Below are 15,513 nucleotides of genomic sequence, written 5' to 3'. Positions count from 1 at the left end.
GCTAATGAGTGGTAGGATTACTCCAGCTATTTTGGGGAAGGGGTGGAGAATTCCGGGAAATGGGCCACCCCCCACCTTTTAGTCCTTTGATGGTTCCTTGGAACTGCATATAGTCACGATGGTGTAATCACACACCTAGAGCCAGACATCCTGAAATGCGAAGTCAAGTGGGCCTTAGGAAGCATCACTACAAACAAAGCTAGTGGAGGTGATGGAATTCCAGTTGAACTATTTCAAATTCTCAAAGATGATGTTGTTAAAGTACTGCACTCAATATCCCAGCAAATTTGGAAAACTCAACAGTGGCCACAGAACTGAAAGAGTCAGTTTTCATTCCAATTCCAAAGAAAGGCAATGCCAAAGAATGCTCAAACTACTGCACAATTGCACTCATTTCGCACGCTAGCAAAGTAATGCTCAAAATTCTCCAAGACAGGCTTCAACAGTACGTGAACCATGAAATTCCAGATGTTCAAGTTGGATTTAGAAAAGGCAGAGGAACCAGAAGTCAAATTGCCAACATCCGTTGGATTACCAAAAAAGCAAGAGAGTTCTAGAAAAACATCTACTTCTGCCTTATTGACTATGCCAAAGCCTCTGACTGTGTGGACTGGAAAATTCTTCAAGAGATGGGAATACCAGATCACCTGACCTGCCTCCTGAGAAATCTGTGCTCAGGTCAAGAAGCAACAGTTAGAACGGGACATGGAACTACAGACTGGTTCCAAATCAGGACAGGAGGATGTCAAGGCTGTATATTGTCACCCTGCTTATTTAACTTATATGCAGAGTATATAATGAGAAATGCTGGACTGGATGAAGCACAAGCTGGAATCAAGATTGCCAGGAGAAATATCAATAACCTCAGATATGCAGATGATACCACCCTTATGGAGGAAAGTGAAGAATGAGCCTCTTGATGAAAGTGAAAGAGAAGAGTGAAAAAGCTGGCTTAAAGCTCAAGATTCAGAAAACTAAGATCATGGTATCTGGTCCCATCACTTCATGGCAAATAGATGGGGAAATAATGCAAACAGTGAGAGACTTTATTTTTTGAACTCCAAAATCACTGCAGATGGTGACTGCAGCCATGAAATTAAAAGGCGCTTGCTCCTTGAAAGAAAAGTCATGACCAACCTAGACAGCACATTAAAAAGCAGAGACATTACTTTGCCAACAAAGGTCTGTCTAGTCAAAGCTTTGGTTTTTCCAGTGGTCATGTGAGACTTGAACAATAAAGAAAGCCGAACGCCGAAGAATTGATGTTTTTGAACTGTGGTGTTGGAGAAGACTCTTGAGAGTCCCTTGGACTGCAAGATCAAACCAGTGAATCATCAAGGAAATCAGTCCTAAATATTCATTGGAAGGACTGATGCTAAAGCTGAAACTCCAGTACTTTGGCCACCTGATGCAAAGAACTGACTCATTTGAAAAAACCCTGATGCTGGGAATGATTGAAGGCAGGAGGAGAAGGGGACGACAGAGGATGAGATGGTTGGATGGCATCACTGACTCGATGGACATGAGTTTGAGGAAGCTCCAGGAGTTGGTGATGGACAGGGAGGCCTGGTGGGCTGCAATCCATGAGGTTGCAAAGAGTCAGACATGACTGAGCGACTGAACTGAACTGAACTGGAACTGCATGGCACCCCTGGGTGTGTTATTTAGCTTGCTGATTGAGGATCAAGGTCTAGTGGAAGTTGACTTGTCTGCTATCTTGGACACATTTGATTGTAATCAGTTTATGCTGTGTCCTCAGGCTTTGTCATTCTCTCAAAAGTTGTGCCCTGCCCCCTTCCCTCCTGTTTCATACCCATTAGATGCCAATAGCTGCCCACGCCTGCCCCTTGATGTGACATCTAAAGACGTCTTTCAGTGTTGCCATGTGTCCCCTAAGAGGCAAAAATCACAGCTAGTTAAGGACCACTTCTCTAAACATTCAAAAATCAAAGAGCTCATCAAGCATCCACTGTATTATTAAGACATGTTGTTGTTGTTTAGTCGTGTGTCTGACTCTGCGACTGCACGGACTGTAGCCCTCCAGGCTCCTCTGTCCATGGGATTTCCCAGGCAAGATGGTTGGAGTGGGTTGCCATTTCCTTTTCTAGGGGATCTTCCTGACCCAGTGATCAAACCTTCATTTCCTACACTGGCAGGTGAATTCTTTACCACTGAGCCACCAGAGAAGCCCCTTATTAAAACATAAACTTTGCCTACTTTAGTTAAATTATCACAAAGGGTATGATATGATTTCAGCTACAGATACAAGCATCTGAGGGTCCTCTACCCCTGTGACCTCACAAGGTCCTCCCTGCATCAAGGACACCAGCTCAGGCCTTTCCCTTGCACCTGCACATCAGCTTTATGCAGGTACTTTCCTCTACATCTTAAACAAGGAGTTAGCAAGCCCTCTTAATGAAAACATAGTATTTCAAAGATTAAATTGTGAGAGAGACTTTAAAAACAGTCCTTAAGAGTTTAACATAATTTTTTAAAATTGGATTTGTATAGAACAGTCTTTTGGACTCTGTGGGAGAGGGCGAGGGCGGGATGATATGGGAGAATGGCATTGAAACATGTATATTATCATATGTGAAACGAATCGCCAGTTCAGGTTCGATGCATGATACAGGGTGCTCGGGGCTGGTGCACTGGGATGACCCAGAGGGATGGTATGGAGAGGAAGGTGGGAGGGGGGTTCAGGATGGGGAACACATGTACACCCATGGCGGATTCATGTCAATGTATGGCAAAACCAATACAATATTGTAAAGTAATTAGCCTCCAATTAAAATAAATACATTTCTATTAACAAAATAAAACAAACAAACAAAAACTGGATTTAACTACAAGGTAGGGTAGGTAAAAAAAATAGTTGATAAAGGTTCTTCTTTAATGGATGAAAATATGTATGATTAAACTTTGATTCCTCAGTGTCTGCTAAGCAACAGCTAAAATCCTTCCCAAGCAAAAGCTTAAAGCCCTGTTGAATACTAATCAGATTATGTAGGGTTTTTGGCCGCTAGAATTGGCTACTTGGGGCTTCCCAGATGGTGCTAGTGGTAACGAACCCTCCTGCCAACGCAGGAGATGTAAGAAACATGGGTTCAAATCCTGGGCTGGGAAGATCCTCTGGAGAAGGGCATGGCAACTCACTCCAGTATTCTTGCCAGGAGAATCCCACGGAGAGAGGAGCTTGGCTGGCTGCAGTCCATGGGGTCACATAGAGTGGGACAAGGCTAAAGTGACTTAGCATGCACCACATGGGTACTGTGCGGGCTTGATAGCTTTTTTTCAGGACTATCTGCTGCCACCTGGTGACAGAAAGCCATCAAGGACCCAGAATTGTTCAATTCTGTTAATGCAATACAAACTTCTAGTTCTACTCCTGAGAGGGATTTTTTTTGCTAACAGGGAGCCATTTTTCTGCTGAGAAACTTGGACCCATAGGAAAAAAAAAAATTAAGAACTTCACATGTAATGATTCTTTGCAGTTGAAAGTGAAGGTGGTGAAGGTGTTAGTCACTCAGTTGTGTCTGCTCTTTGCGACCCCATGGACTGTAGCCCACCAGGCTCCTCCATCCATGGTATTCTCCATGGATGAAGAATAGTAGAGTGATTTGCAGTTAGCTTCAGATAAATGTAAGAGATTCTACGCATTTTCAAACTGAAGGAAAAGGAGCATAAACCTTCCTTTGACAAATAAAGCAAGCAATAAAAATATTCTGCAGTTCCATTTGACAGAAAAAGAGGGGAAAAGGAAAAGGAGATAAAGAGAGTGAAACATTGGACAGAAAGAGGAAAAAGACAGACAGGTAACTAGAGAACATCAGAATCTCTTCTTTCCTCCTCTCTTCACGAAGCCACAGCCCAGTGTCTGAGCACCCATCACTCCTCTCCACTCAAACTTGCATCCAAAATTCAAAGCAAGCTCTTCAGAGACCAACAGACTGGTGTCCAGTCCCAACTCTGTTACTCCCTAGCTGAGTAGTACAATGAAGGTATCAATCAGTAACTTTGAAGGGAAAAATAAAAAGAGCATATGGCTAACTCTAGGTTTAGGACTTCAGTGTCATCCTACTTGTAAAATAATTTTTCTTATAAACCACAGAGGGAGCTACATTAACTGCCTGCATAAGTCATCAGTTATCAGGAGTCATAGCATATGTGAACTGGAAGTGACCTTCAAAATACTCGGGCTCTTTCTTCCCCAGTGGACAGGGAAACTAAAGCATGAAAGGCCTGTCTTTTTATTTTTTGGCTGCATCACTGGGCTTGTGGGATCTTAGTTCTCTGGAATGTAGGCCACAGCATGAAAGTGCCAAGTCTAACCACTGGACAACAAGGAATTCGAAATGCATCAAGACGATGTGCAAGCCAGTTTTCTTCCTTACACGAGGCATGTATCATCCTGCAGGGCTGTTATCACACCTACCTTTGCTCCACACAGATACAAAGCCTCCTTTTAATTACTTTCTTTGTTCTTGGTCATCTTTCAGAACAGATTACATGCTTCTTGAGGTTCCACGTGTGTCACACATGGTTTGGTTGATCAGTCGTGTCTGACTCTTCATGACCCCATGGACTGCAGCCTGCCAGACTCCTCTGTCCCTGGGACTATCCAGGCAAGAATACTGGAGTGGGTTGCTTTTTCCCTCTCCAGGGGATCTTCTTGAACCAGGGATAGAACCCAGGTGTCCCACACTGCAGGCAGCTTCTTTACCATCTGAGCCAACTCAGCTGGTAAAGAATCTGTCTGTAATACAGGAGACCCCAGTTTGATTTGATCTTCCCCAGTGGGGAAGAGCCCCTGGAGAAGAGATAGGCTACCCACTCCCATATTCATAGACTTCCCTGGTGGCTAAGAATCTGCCTGCAGTGAGGGAGACCTGGGCTCGATCCCTGGGTGGGGAAGATCCCCTGGAGGACAACAGGGCAACCCACTCCAGTATTCTTGCTTCTTGAGGTTAGAAGCCATCATTCATGCTTATATTTAATTCTTTACAATGCTGGATATGACACAAACTCTCAATAAATACATTTACCATTTCAATAAAAGCCTGAGGTCAGGAACTTTCCTAGTAGTCTTCTTCCAATGCAGGGGGTTCGGGTTCTAGCCTTGGTTGGGGGGCTAAGATCTCACAAGCCTCGTGTCCAAGAAACCAAAACATAAAACAGAAACAATATTGTAAAAAATTCAATAAGGACTTCAAAAATGGTCCACATTAAAAAAAAAAAAGACTGAGACAAAATCTAGAAGTGCCCAGCTGAGGAGACTATAAACCATCCCGTCTATAAAGAGAACATTTATTGTATAATCCATGTTTTCTGTCCTTTCTGCCTGAAGTGATGGTCGCCCAATGACTTGTTAGCACAACCACTTGTTTAGTTGATTCAATTTGTCATAATGTATGATAAACCTGGTTATCTAATAGTTTATTGTTCTTTTCTCCTCACTCAGCCCTGGAAAGGCAGGAACCTTGTTTGTCTCACCAACCACGGCTTCCTAAAACAGGGTCTGCCTACCGTAGTGCTCACCAGAAACTTATTGTGTGAATGAAAGACTGAAGAGACGGTCCTAACCTTGAGTTTCCAAGGCGGTGCAACAGACAGTGGGTTATTAACTATCACCACTGGGGGTGTTCTATGTGTTAATGTGCTTTGCATTCACAGACAAATGAGTCCATAATTTGGCCTTAGGATGGGTTGGGAGGGTGTCAGCAAGGAAGCAGGAAGTTGGGGAGACAACTGGACCAGTTTCTCAGAAAAGGTGATATTTCAGCCACATCTTAAAGGAAAAGTAAGTGCCTTGAGGCAGAAGAGGAAGAAAAGGCTATTCCAGGTAAAGGGGGCCACCTGAAGAGCACAGTTTTGTGAAAGGCCATTCTAGGCAAAGAATGGCCACCAAAGGCAGCGCGGGAAGGCGCATGACCCACAAAAGGTGGTCCTCAACTGCTGGTCATGTGTCAGGAAGATGGGTTAGGGAGACAGGCCAAGTCTTGAGACAAGTGCTATAACCAGCAGCTGCTTACAGCACGAAGTGGGTGCAGCTTTTAAAAGTAGGTCTGTTTTCCTTTCAGGTTCCCCAAGCTCCACCCTTCCACCTCTCCTTGCACCCTTTTGCCATGTTAACAGCACCCAAAGCCGCAGAATATGCCCGCAAACAGAGTAAGCCTGTTTACTTCTGTCTCTTAGAGAAATTTAAGTAAAACTCAGAGATGCGCGTACAAAGTGAGGTCAAAGTTGTTCTGGTAATAACATCTTTCCGTCTGGGGGAATTGAAAAGAATCAGGAATGTTTATGACTTGATTTCCCTCCTGAAATCAGGGAAGTCATTTCTCAGACCTTTTATTGGTGGAAGCAGAGGACTGTAGCAGGGAAGAATCTAAAACTGAGGGTGGACTTATTTTTTAAAATAGTTTAATATAGATATGACTCCTACATGCATCCCTAGGTGTCAAGCTAAGAAGGGCAGCAATGAACAAAAATGCCACCAGCAGTTCCACAAGGAAAGCAAATGCCATGGAATGGAAATCATCAAAAAATTTATCTTTGGACACACAGCCAAAGGACAAAGTAGGTCTAAACGTGCAAATTGAACCAAACTGATACCAGGTGTTTGGGGAGTACTTATAGTTAAAAGTCTAGCCTTTGGGTGTTAGATGTTCTGGCTTTGAAACTAAAGCCCATTATTTATCAGCTGTGTGACTTTAGGCAAGTTGCTTAACTTATCTGGGCCTTAAGTTTCCTTCTCTGTAAAATGGGAAGAACAATGGTATTTACCTCTCAAGGTTACTGAATAATTAACTGATATTATGGGTCTTAAGGAATTAAAACCGAGTTAACTCCCAAATATTGACCATTATTATCTTTTCATCATTTAAGAAATACTAACCACAGTTAACCAACTAGTATTCTGTTGATTCAAGTAAAAGTGTTGAGGAGAGAATCTGTGTTCATATCTGTGTCAAATGTTCCTATTCTTGGTCCCTTTCTTACTAATAAGAATTTTATCTTTGCCTGCTTTGTATCTCTGCTGTTTCTGCCCTGCCTATCTGATTCCTTAGACATTTATGTTGCAGACTTCAGATAATGGTCAGAGACGGACAAGGCTGGAAGGGAAGGAGAAAGCAAGGAGGGTTCTTTGACATTCCAACACTGTGCTCTCAATTATAATGTACAAAGTGAAAAGGAAACTTTTAAAGTCAGAGAGACCAAGGTGGTCAATATATTAAAGGCAGGGAGAGAATCAGAAAAGTAGTTTAGGCTTGGGAGAAGGGGTGGCTGGGATATTCTAGGATTTTGTTGAATGAGAGACTCTGGGTCAGCTGGAGGTTGTAAGGTAGGAAAGGGAAAGAGGAATTTTGAAAACAGAATCACTAGATTCTGAATTGAGCTTGCTTCAGGAAATTCAGGGGCTCAGCAGGTAAAGAATTCGCCTGCAACCCAAGAGACACTGGAAATGTGGGTTCAATCCCTGAGCTGGGAATGATCCCCTGAAGGAAGAAGTGACAACTCACTCCAGTGTTCTTGCCTGAAAAATCTCATGGATAGAGAAGCCTGGTGGGCTGCAGTCCAAAAGGTTGCCAAGAGTCAGACATGACTGAGTGACTAAGCATTCAAGAAACACAAGTGAAAATTGAAATTCCTTTTTATGTAGCTTGGTTGCTTTACTCTGCATTTTTAAATGTGAATCTCTCAGTAGGCTGAGTCACACAGGGCTCAGGATTTGTTCAGGTTTTCTGAGGCCAACTATTGACTGATTAGAAATATAATCTTATCATAGCAAATCATAGCTTTAAGAACTGCCTGAAATCTTTGGTCATATTGAAAGTGAAAGTGAAGTCGCTCAGTCGTGTCTGATTCTTTGTGACCCCATAGACCGTAGCCTACCAGGCTCTGCCCATGGGATTTTCCAGGCAATAGTACTGGAGTGGATTGCCATTTCCCTCTCCAGGGGATCTTCCCAACCCAGGGCTCGAACCAGGGTCTCCCGCATTGTAGACAGACACTTTACAGTCTGAGCACCAGGGAATATTAGGCTTTTAATATGGGTTATTCCTGTAGCAGAACAACCATGTTATCAGGAAATATTTACAAAATATTGAGTTTTCCTTTAAAGACATTTGCTACAATGAGATTTGGGCTTCCCCAGTGGCTCAATGGTAAAGAATCTGCGTGTAATGCAGGTTTAATCCCTGGGTAAGAAAGATCCCCTGGAGGAGGAAATGGTTTTATTCTTGCCTGGAAAATCCCATGGACAGAGGAACTTGGCAGGCTACAGTCTATCGGTTTGTGAAAGAGTTGGACATGACTTAGCGACTAAACAACAAATAACAATAATGAGATTTGAAGGTATAGCTTTTCTAGAACCATATCTTTGTTACTGAAGATCTTTTTGAAGTAGGTAATAATTTTAAAAATATAAGTTTGGGAATAGCAAACTTTGTGTGCTTAGTTGCTCAGTTGTGTCCAACTCTTTGCAACCCCATGGACTGTAGACTGCCAGGCTCCTCTGTCCATGGGAATTCTCCAGGCAAGAATACTGGAGTGGGTTGCCATGCCCTCCTCCAGGGGATCTTCCCCACCCAGGGATTGAATCTGGGTCTCTGGTATTTCAGGCGAATTCTTTACTGTCTGAGCCATAAGGTAAGCCCTAGCAAACTTTAGGAAGCAAAACAGAACACAGAAAACAAAAAAACAGTAACAACTCCAGAAATAACACACACACACACACACACACATGTAATCACCACTTTAAGCTTAATCATGAAAAAACAGATCTCTGAAACAGTGATTCATTGCCCTCTGAGGCTCATCTATGCACCCTATGTCTGGAAAATCTAGCTCTCAAGATTATTCATTGGTATGTTATTTTGAAAATATAATTTCGTTCCCTGTATGTTTTCTTTCATAACCATCGAAGATTGTTGGCTTCTTGATGGAAGCAGATCTTTTATTCCCTTATTATTTCCCACATGGATGTCAAGTTCTTTCCAGGCAGTAGATATTTAGTAGTTATTGTTGATTGGTGAATTAGCAGTAAGTGAATGGTCCTTAGGTGAGTGTGCTCATATCACTGTGCCCTGTCCATACTGATTGAGAGGCTCGTTTCTGGGGACCAGCTTTTCCCATAGGTTAACTGATGCTTGTAAACCCAGGCATGTCAACAGAATAAGTGTCCATCTTCCAGTAAGGCCAGATCTTGAGATGAATCCCTCCTACATGGCCCTTTCTTGGTAACTAAGCAGCAAAAACCACATTTGTGAGGGCTTTTCATGCTTTATTGTTGATATTTGTGTACTTAAGGCATCTTTTCCAACTCTTGGGTAATGTACTTTCCAAATTAATTTTCAATTAAAATAGTAGTACTTACAGTAAAAGTTCCAAATTACATAGTGAAAAGTAAAAGAATCCTCTCTTTCCCACACCCCTGTCCTACTCCTCAGAAGTAACAACTGTGAATAATTTTCAATTCTAATATTTGCCATACATGCACACATCAATATACATATTAACACATGTACAGCTAACTGATTAGAAACAAGTAAATAAAATAAATAGTTTATTAAGTGTAGGAAAGGACTTCCCTGGGGGTGCAGTGGTTAAGAATCCACCTGCCAGCGCAGGGTACATGGGTTCCATCCCTAGTCCAGGACGATGCCACACGCTTCTGGGCAGCTAAGCCCATGGACCACAAATACTGAGCCGGTGCTCTAGAGCCCAAGAGCTACAACTCCTGAGCCCATGTGCCTAGAGTCTGTGCTCAAAAATAAGAGAAGCCACTGAAATGAGAAGTCTGATCTCCACGACTACAGGGTAGATGCCTCTCACTGGCACTGGAGAAAACCCTCACACAGTAATGAAGACCCAGCGCAGCCAAAATAAATGAATAAATAAATTTTTAAAATGTTTTCAAATGTATTAAAAATGCTTTTTAGTTTATTGTTTGAAGAAATCTTTCATTTATATGTTTAAGCTTCTTAGTCTTTTCTTTTATGCCTTATGGATACTATATCATGTCTTTTAGCTGATGAACATTTTTAAACTGCAAGATATTAATGCCTTATTCAGAATTTTCTATTTATTTCCAGTCACCGAATTTCTTTAGTAAATAAGGGGAAAATAAGAATTTTTTTTTTTAATCCAAGTATTCTGGAAAACAATTTCCAAAATTTCTTTTGTACTACTTGGTACTAATAGTTCATTTATTAGTTAAAATGGGTATGAGCAACACCACATCCTAGGAAAGGTAGAAAAAGAGTGAAAGACAAATAAGAACAAAGAACAAGGGCAAAAAACAAAAACAAACATTCACAAATAACCATCCTGTGGTTATTTAAGAGAATAATTTTATTCTTAGGAAATACACTATAAAGTGTTTTATTAACCTAATAATTTCCCTGTGTGGGATCATGTATTATATTTAATTGAGAAATATAAGTCAATTTCCAAATGTCTGAGAATTCCAGGGAAATTCTTTTGCACCCACTTTTGTTTTAGCTCATCTTTGTCAGTAACTTGGTATCTGATATTTGACCTTAACTCCCTATAACTTGAAAGCTAATGTTTGTGTCCATTTTAAACTGATGTGTTTGATACCATAATCATCTTTTTATTCTGCAGGTCACTTAGAAACCTGGAATTGCACCAGAGGAGTTCATAGTAAAGTCTCTGGAAGAAGGGAACCATCATCTTAAAACTGCAACTCTTGCCAGCATATTTTTCTTTGCAATGAGCTTTTGATGCAAAGTGCATTGAAGTGTTATTTTGGATGTTGAGCTTTCTTATCTTAGAATCATGTTGTTTGGCCATATTGTGGTTAATAGCAAGTATGTATCTTATGCTACTTAATTGTGACTGGAAGATGGTTGGCTGGAGAATTTTGAAACTATATACCATTTCTGTGTTAGAGTAAGCTGACTTTGCAGCACATTTTACAAATGTTTAGCACTGAACATCACAGAATAGTGGAGTAGGGGGCAGTTTTCCAAAGTTTCAATCCAAAATAAAATTAACCTTCATCAATTGCCTTTACTATGCTCTCACATGGAAACATTTAAACTCATTTCAATAAAGCCTTAAAAGAAAAATGAGTACAGGCTTTCTTTCAATAGAACACAAGGAATACTAGAAAAAGAAAACATTCTAGTCTTTCAACACCTTTTCAAAATGCTGATTATAAATTGTTTATAAATACATGTAGTAGCAATTTGACCAAATGAACGTGAGTATAAGTTATGCCATCTTAAGGTTTTGTTAACACAGAATAGTTTTCTTTAACATGTGCCAAAACTGGCATGTGGTTTGTTGACTTTTGCTCAAAGTGGCGGTATATTTCAGTGTGGCATTGTGGCTGGAAAGACCAAGGCAGCCTTTTCCACACTGGTTCAATTACGGCTGTAACTAAGGTTGACCAGAAGACCTACTGCATTAGGTCTGTCCTCTGGCCCTTGTGTACACTGTTGAACTGATGCTTTTCCTCTTAACATCTGCACCTTTGCTTTGCATGCTGCCTGAAGACTTTCACAAATGGCATTCTGGACATATTGCCAGCTGTAGTTGGATATCCTTTTAGATTCCCTTCCACAGGTTGAGAACCAGGACCCATGTTTGATTTCATCTCTCTGCATATGTATGGGACGACAAAGCATGGGGGATTGAGTCATATTCTGCCCCAGCATATCTGAAAAGTATTTCTAAAGCAGTAGGTTGGCAGCAAGGGAAAAAGGTTCTCAAACAGTTGCCTGGGGTCTTCCTATGAAACAGTGGTGCTTCAGGGAGGGGAAACTCAGGCAAATCATGATACTAGTTTTGAAAATAAAAAGCATCCCTAGAAGATGGGTTGAGGGAAGAGGGGAATGAGAGGATCCTGGATATGTTCCTGCTCTTGGAGTGTCTCAGAGAGTCTCAGGAGACCTCTGTCATTTAAGCCCAAAGGGAGATGTTAAAACTCAAGACAAAATGTGGTTATTGACAAAATTTGCTGTCTTTCACTAGCACCTCAAAGTTAAACATTTACAGGTTTATTTTATTTTTTCACCTCATTAAAGATATATGTACATAATAGAAAGTTACAGAAACTGAAAACAACAAAAAGGAGAAATAAAAACATAAAATTAAGACCTATAACCTTGCCATTCATTGATAGCTATGATTAACACTCAGCCTTCTACATGCACTAATTGTTTCTTCCCTGCATTAACATATGCGAAATATTTTTATCGAAACCACATAATACTGACAAGGTGATTTAGGAAATGCGGGTTTCCCAGGTTGTGTTAGCAGTAGAGATGGGGGTTCAGTCTCTAGGTCTGGAAGATATACTGGAAGAGAGCATGGCAGCCCACTCCAGTGTTCTTGCCTGGAGAACCCCACAGACAGAGGAACCTGGCAGGCTACAGTCCACGGGGTCACTGAGAGTCGGATGCGACTGAAGCAACTTAGCTCGCAAGTTAGGAAGTATAATTGCTTTTCAGTTAGAGGAATTTTTTTGGTTGCCCTTAGCACGTCAAGTCCTTCTGGAACTCATAGGACTGTCACGCGTCACCCCAGGGGGAACCACCAACCTCCTCTCAGCAGTTTCCATAGGCAAACTGTACAAAATCCTGGGCACGTAATGTATTTCTAGAGCCCTGCATAGGCTGAGAAGTGCATTCTTTGTCTCCAAGGTCACAATGGCTCTGCTGACTTCAATTCCTTTCACTGGCACGAGTGAGGACAACCTGAAAAGGCCAGAGAAAATGAGAGCCCCCTGCCCCATGATCCCAAATGAAAAAAAAAAAGGGAGAGAGAGGACACGGAAATCCCCTCACATGCTACCCCAGGCCCCTTTTGTGTTGTTCTTGCCAACGCAGCAGCCATCCTGCTTATATATACCAGCTGCCACGTTTGTCCCCGTCAGACTGGACGCCGATCACCCGCTATCAACACCCATGGGGAAGGTGAGCCAGCTGAGGTGCCATACCATGCCTGCTGCGTGTCGATGTGTGTGTTTGCGGAGGGGGGAGGTATCTCCCAGCTGACTACCTGCTGTCCCGTTATGTTCCGCCTGCATGCAGATCACCTTCTACGAGGACCGGGGCTTCCAGGGCCGCCGCTACGAGTGCAGCAGCGACCACTCCAACCTGCAGCCCTACATCAGCCGCTGCAACTCCATCCGCGTGGACAGCGGCTGCTGGATGCTGTATGAGCGCCCCAACTTCCAGGGCCCCCAGTACTTCCTGCGGCGCGGCGACTACCCCGACTACCAGCAGTGGATGGGCCTCAGCGACTCCATCCGCTCCTGCCGCGCTATTCCTTACGTGAGTCTTGCTTCAACCCGACTGGTGTGACAGCATCACTGATCCAGGGCCATAAATTCCTGTTTATAAAAGTCAGTTTGTTTCAACTCAGGACTAGTGTTCACAGTAAAATAACAAAGCCCAACTCTCAAGCACTGGAAAAAAAAATAGATGCCTTTTTACTATGCTCTCATACAGAAATATTTAAACTCATTTAGCGTAAAAATGACGAAGGCAATGGCACCCCACTCCAGTACTCTTGCCTGGAAAATCCCATGGACAGAGGAGTCTGGTGGGCTGCAGTCTATGGGGTCACTGAGAGTCGGACATGACTGAGCAGCTTCACTTTCACTTTTCACTTTCATACATTGGAGAAGGAAATGGCAACCCACTCCAGTGCTCTTGCCTGGAGAATCCCAGGGACGGGAGAGCCTGGTGGGGTGCCCTCTATGGGGTTGCTCAGAGTCGGACACGACTGAAGCGACTTAGCAGCAGCTGATTCCTAATTTCTAAATAAAAATCACAATTTCAGTTAAAAAAAATCTATCAGTGTATCATTATTTCTTAACGATAAAAATACTGACAGACTATGGGAGAACAACATAGGTATAACATATTCTGACTGTATTGGCGATTATTTTCAATACCTTCTCTATGACATACAGATCTAGAAACTGCAACAATATGCCTGCTTGTAAGTGGCTCCCTGTATTTAGCAGATATTATCAACTAGTTTCTTACAAGGGTCAGAAAAATCATTCATTAAGATTTCATGAGATGTAGTCCTCACCAAAGTCCTGCTTAATGTCTATTAGTCATGTGTAGCTTGTATTTGGACATTCTGAATCACCAAATTATGTGTCGTGGCAAGCAGATTCAGGAAGTGAAACCAAAATTTGGCTAGGGAAATTTGCAGATGCAAAAAGAGGTACAAGATAGGAACTTCTTTGAGGCCAGAAACTCAAAAGGTACAAGTGACTTGGCAAAATGTCAGACATGTGGATTAAGAGCAAATGTGAATTGTTGTCAATGGTGAGTGCAAACGTGACTTAAAAACATGCTTGATAAGATTCAGGGATACACAGTCATAATGGAAAAGGGAGTTAAATCTTCTCTGTAAACTCAACTAAATATAGTTACAATAGTTGTTTTTTGTTTTGCTTTCAAGGAATTCCTTTTGTTGACTTTATTTCAATGTTTATTTCTTCCATAAGAGAGATTACTTGTCAGGTAAGTTTTATTTTAATACCCTCCCTGAAGAAGGAAATGGTAACCCACTCCAGTATTCTGGCCTGGAAAATCCCATGGATAGAGGAGCCTGGCAGCCTACAGTCCATGGGGTTGCAAAGAGTCAGACATGACTTAGCGACTAAACAACAACAACAACAATTTGTTAAACCAACAATGTAAGGAGAGGATACATATGTGACAGGATGGTTTGAAAACCATGCTTCATGAAGCTGCAGGATGGCTGGGTCACTTTTACTGACATCCAGGATGCCTACACTTATTTTTCATCTTTGGTTTATTGTCACAACAGACCAGCTCTCACAGGATAAGGCTGTACGAGAGAGATGACTACGGAGGCCTGGTGTCCGAGCTCACGGAAGACTGCTCCTGCATCCTCGACCGCTTCCGGCTCAGTGAGCTCCACTCCCTCCACGTGCTGGAGGGCTGCTGGGTCCTCTACGAGATGCCCAACTACCGGGGGCGGCAGTACCTGCTGCGGCCGGGGGATTACAGGCGCTACCACGACTGGGGGGCCATGGATGCCCGAGTGGGCTCTCTGAGACGGGCCATCGATTTGTTCTAGGCTGTGCTTTTCTTATGATCCACATAGAAATGCACTATATATACAAATCGTGTTACTGGCACATAAGTAATTCTTGTTCATCTTAAAGAATAACTGAATTTTAATAAATGGTGACCCTTGGCATCTTACCTGGCCCTGAAATCGAGTGTTTTGAACATCTGCTTACTTCCTGATGGCAGCAGTATTTATGAAGTTCCCATTCACATCATGGGAAGGAGGCAGAAACACCGTCTCTGCCTCTACAACCCACAGTATGAGGGAGAGAGAAAAGAAACATAATGAAAACTATTAAATCCATACACAGGAGAAGATATGGAACCAGTTGTGGCTGGGACACAAAAGGACTGCCAGAGAGGACTGCATTATCCTGGACTACAATATGAACTTTTATCAAAATCCAATTATGGAATACTCAGC

General features: G+C 42.3%; 2 protein-coding genes across 3 annotated transcripts in view; both read left to right on the top strand.

The window, feature by feature from the left end:
- Nucleotides 1–11,093, top strand: part of C2H2orf80 (chromosome 2 C2orf80 homolog) — a 28,799-nt gene extending 17,706 nt beyond the window's left edge. For both annotated transcript variants that reach the window (XM_060411251.1, XM_060411252.1), the window contains exons 6-8: nucleotides 6,081–6,168; nucleotides 6,455–6,576; nucleotides 10,627–11,093. In XM_060411251.1, coding sequence (XP_060267234.1) covers nucleotides 6,081–6,168; nucleotides 6,455–6,576; nucleotides 10,627–10,635 — 219 coding nt within the window. In that variant the 3' untranslated portion in view covers nucleotides 10,636–11,093. The remainder of the gene's footprint in view (nucleotides 1–6,080; nucleotides 6,169–6,454; nucleotides 6,577–10,626) is intronic.
- A 1,842-nt stretch (nucleotides 11,094–12,935) lies between these two features.
- LOC101120055 (gamma-crystallin A) lies at nucleotides 12,936–15,096 on the top strand. Its single transcript, XM_027963978.1, has 3 exons — nucleotides 12,936–12,944; nucleotides 13,062–13,304; nucleotides 14,824–15,096. Exons 1-3 carry the CDS (start codon nucleotides 12,936–12,938, stop codon nucleotides 15,094–15,096), a joined length of 525 nt encoding a protein of 174 aa, XP_027819779.1.
- Nucleotides 15,097–15,513: the final 417 nt, after the last annotated feature.

This window comes from Ovis aries, chromosome 2 (genome assembly GCF_016772045.2).
Source record: "Ovis aries strain OAR_USU_Benz2616 breed Rambouillet chromosome 2, ARS-UI_Ramb_v3.0, whole genome shotgun sequence".
NCBI classification, from domain to species: domain Eukaryota; kingdom Metazoa; phylum Chordata; class Mammalia; order Artiodactyla; family Bovidae; genus Ovis; species Ovis aries.
This window is presented reverse-complemented; position numbering and strand designations above follow the sequence as displayed.